A 3,029-nucleotide genomic window follows, 5' to 3' on the forward strand; every position below is an offset into this window, starting at 1 on the left:
CAGGGCTGCCCCTCGCTGCTGGGCAGAGCAGAGGGAGTCAGGGAAGGGGCACAGGGAGGGCTTGGGAGCCCCGCGGGGTCAATGGCCGAGGCGGGAATGCAGGAGTCCACTCAGGCCCCGGGAGCATGGAAGGGGCACTTCTCCCCAGCTGGCACCAGCACCAGCGGGCTCAGGTGTAGGAAAGCAGGTTGACATCGTAGCAGCCATCCACCTGGGGAAGAGAGCGACTGTCACAGTCTGCACAGCACTGCTGGGATGCTCCAGCCCCTCTGGGAGGGCTCCTGAGCCATGTGGCAAGGCCAGGTCCCTGTCAGCAGGGTGGTGGGACTCACGTCGAAGCGCCCGATGCGGGCAGCTGCCTGGCGAGCCCGGATCACCTCTGTCAGCACCCACATTTGCTGGACCTCTGTCGACACCTTCTCTGGATCAGGGAGCTCCTGGAAAGAAGTGGGCACAATGCTGTGGAGCAGGGATGGCCTGGATGGGCTGGATGATCCCGGGTCTGGGCAGTGGTGTGGCTGGATGGCTTTGCCTCCCAGGGAGCCAGGCACGTGATGGTGCCCACATTCCTGACCTGCTGGTGGTTTCCCAACATAAGGTGAGCAGGGCCCCTCTCTAGAAAAACAAACCACTGGGGACATGGGTGAGTGACCCTGATCTCTGGGCGCTGTGGTGCCAACACAGCCCACCTCTGCTGGCAGGTGGCTAGGATGGGGACAGAAAGCTGATTGCTGGCTAATCATTAAAAACCTAATCATGCAGTCCAGAGTTTCCCAAAAGCCTCACTATGCGACGCTCCCTGGGCTTGGGTGCAGAATCCTGGGCACACAGGCTGGTTCACCCCAGGGACCTTCAGCCAGGTGGGACGTGTGGGCTCAGCAGCAGCTCTCCTGGCTGTGGCACAACTCTCATGAAGGCACAGCTCTGTCACTGGGCTGAGGGGTCCATTGTGGTGAGGTTGGGAAGAGCCAGTCTCAAGGCAACTTCTGGCATCTGCCCCAGATACTCCTTGCCAAGGGGAATGTGATCCAAGCAATCAGCAAGGGACTGAGGTGCCCTCCCCAAACTGTCCCACAGCTGGGCAAGGATTGGGAACAGCAGCCTCACTGCTGGTGCAGTGTGAGCACCATAGCATGGAAGCCCAGCAGCAGAACTGCCCTGGCAGGTGTGGGCTGTGTGCCACCCTCCTGCAGGCAGCACTTCCAGTTGATTCAGCAGGTTCCCATGGGCGAGCCAGCTCCCATCCTGGCCCTGCTCTGCCTGGACTTTGCCCACCAAAGGCCACCATCTGCCAGGCAGATGTGGCTGGCAATCTGTAAACACGTGCTGTGGCTGTGATGCCCCTTTGCCCACATGCTGTCCTGGCTGGGCAACGTGTTCCCCAGAGCACACCCTCTGCAGAGTACTGGGAACCAGCCCTGTCCCCACACGTCCCACCCAGCCTGAGCGATGCTGTTCACCCACTGCTCCCACAGTGACGTCCCTGTCCCTGTTCCCACACATCCCACCTGCCACTGCACCATGCTGTGCACCCACTGCTCCCACGGGGATGTTCTTGTTCCTGTCCCATCCCATTGCATCCCACCTGTCGGCTGAGGGGCACTGTGCACCCACTTCTCCCTTGGTGACATTCCTGTCCCCAGACTAGAGGGCAAATAGACTCAAGTGTCACCTCAAATAGCACACCCCCACGGAGATATTTTTCTTCTTAGTACTACAAACTACTTCCAGCACAAGGCGGGTTATTTCAGGGCTCCACAGCTATTCCTGGTGAAAGCCTGGAGCCAACAAGGCAGGCATGGGCCTGGCAGCCTCCTGATGGATGCTCATGGCTGTCACCCCACAGAAGCCCCTCCTTCCCCCAGAACCTCAGCAGTGATTACTCACCCCGTGCAGGCTGGCTGGCTGCTCCGGAGGGGTCAGCTGGGAGAGCCAGGAGGGAAAATCCTTCTGAGGACTCTGAAACAGATCCAGAGGGTCACACAGGGTGTTCCCAAGCCTATCTCCATCCTTTACACCAGGCAGCATGCTGGGGCTTAGAGCCTATCCCTAGTGATATCGCTATGGAAGTGTCACTTTACTATCCTTAAAGAGAATTTTGTAGGGAATTCTGTGTTTTGAGTGGCTGTGGGAGCAGTCCCTCCCCCAGCACCACTGGAGCACAAGTGGATCCCAAGTGCCCCAGCAAAGGACAAGGACTTGGAGTCACATCCCTGTGTGTGCTCCCCAGAGCTGTAGGGGAAAATGCCAGGTATAGAGCAGGACAGTGGCTTGTCCAGGCCCCCTGCCCATGCCTGGCAGTGGGGTAGCCCTGGCACCTGCTCACCTTCTGTCCAGGGGGGAAAATCTGCAGGTCCTCGATGGTGAAGTGGAGCCAGACTGGGGAGGGCTGTCGCAGGATGAACCGCATTGCTGTCACCTGGTCCACGTCACACAGCATCTGCAGGGCAAGGGCCAGGGTGGGTAACCACAGGGGCTGGCACTGACTGGGGGCAGCTTTTGGGGTATCCTCGCAAAACCCCCAACCCACCCCAGATGGAAGAAGCCCAAGGGAAGCATCGTCCCGTGAGGGCTGGCTGGGCTGAGCAGGGCACAGGGAGTCTGGCAGCCGTGCGGGTCAGTGGGACATGGGCACCAGAGCCCTGGAGCAGGAGCCATCCTGGGGTGTGGGCAAAGAGGGGTGAGCCCCGGGGGCGGTGATGCCACGGGCCCCTCCGGACATGCTGACCTGGTGCCGGTGGAGGCAGAAGTAGTCCTGGGAGCCCTCCTCGGTGTGCGGGCAAGGCATCAGGCACAGGTCCCGCAGGCAGGTCATCCAGCGCCGGGAGCCGCCGGGGCCGGGCCGCTGCACCCGCACGCTCAGGAACGCCGTGTAGAAGTTCCTGAACACGATCTCCTGCACCTGCGGGACCGGCGACCTCAGCCCCACAACGGCATCCCTCCATATCTGCACCGGCATCTCCCCCCGATACCGACCCCAGCATCCTCTCCCCAGTACTGGGACGGGCACCGGCCATCCCCCCCCACAG

General features: G+C 61.1%; 1 protein-coding gene across 1 annotated transcript; it reads right to left on the reverse strand.

The window, feature by feature from the left end:
- Positions 1 to 6: 6 nt before the first annotated feature.
- On the reverse strand, positions 7 to 3,021 carry NICN1 (nicolin 1; the record flags this gene model as incomplete). Its single annotated transcript, XM_005422483.3, is given in 6 exon segments — positions 7 to 211; positions 333 to 437; positions 1,888 to 1,959; positions 2,327 to 2,440; positions 2,729 to 2,953; positions 2,956 to 3,021. Coding segments are annotated over 6 exon segments (624 nt in total), but the record flags the coding sequence as incomplete, so codon positions are not given.
- Positions 3,022 to 3,029: the final 8 nt, after the last annotated feature.

Source organism: Geospiza fortis, unplaced genomic scaffold, assembly GCF_000277835.1.
Source record: "Geospiza fortis unplaced genomic scaffold, GeoFor_1.0 scaffold78, whole genome shotgun sequence".
In the NCBI taxonomy this organism is placed as follows: Eukaryota; Metazoa; Chordata; class Aves; order Passeriformes; family Thraupidae; genus Geospiza; species Geospiza fortis.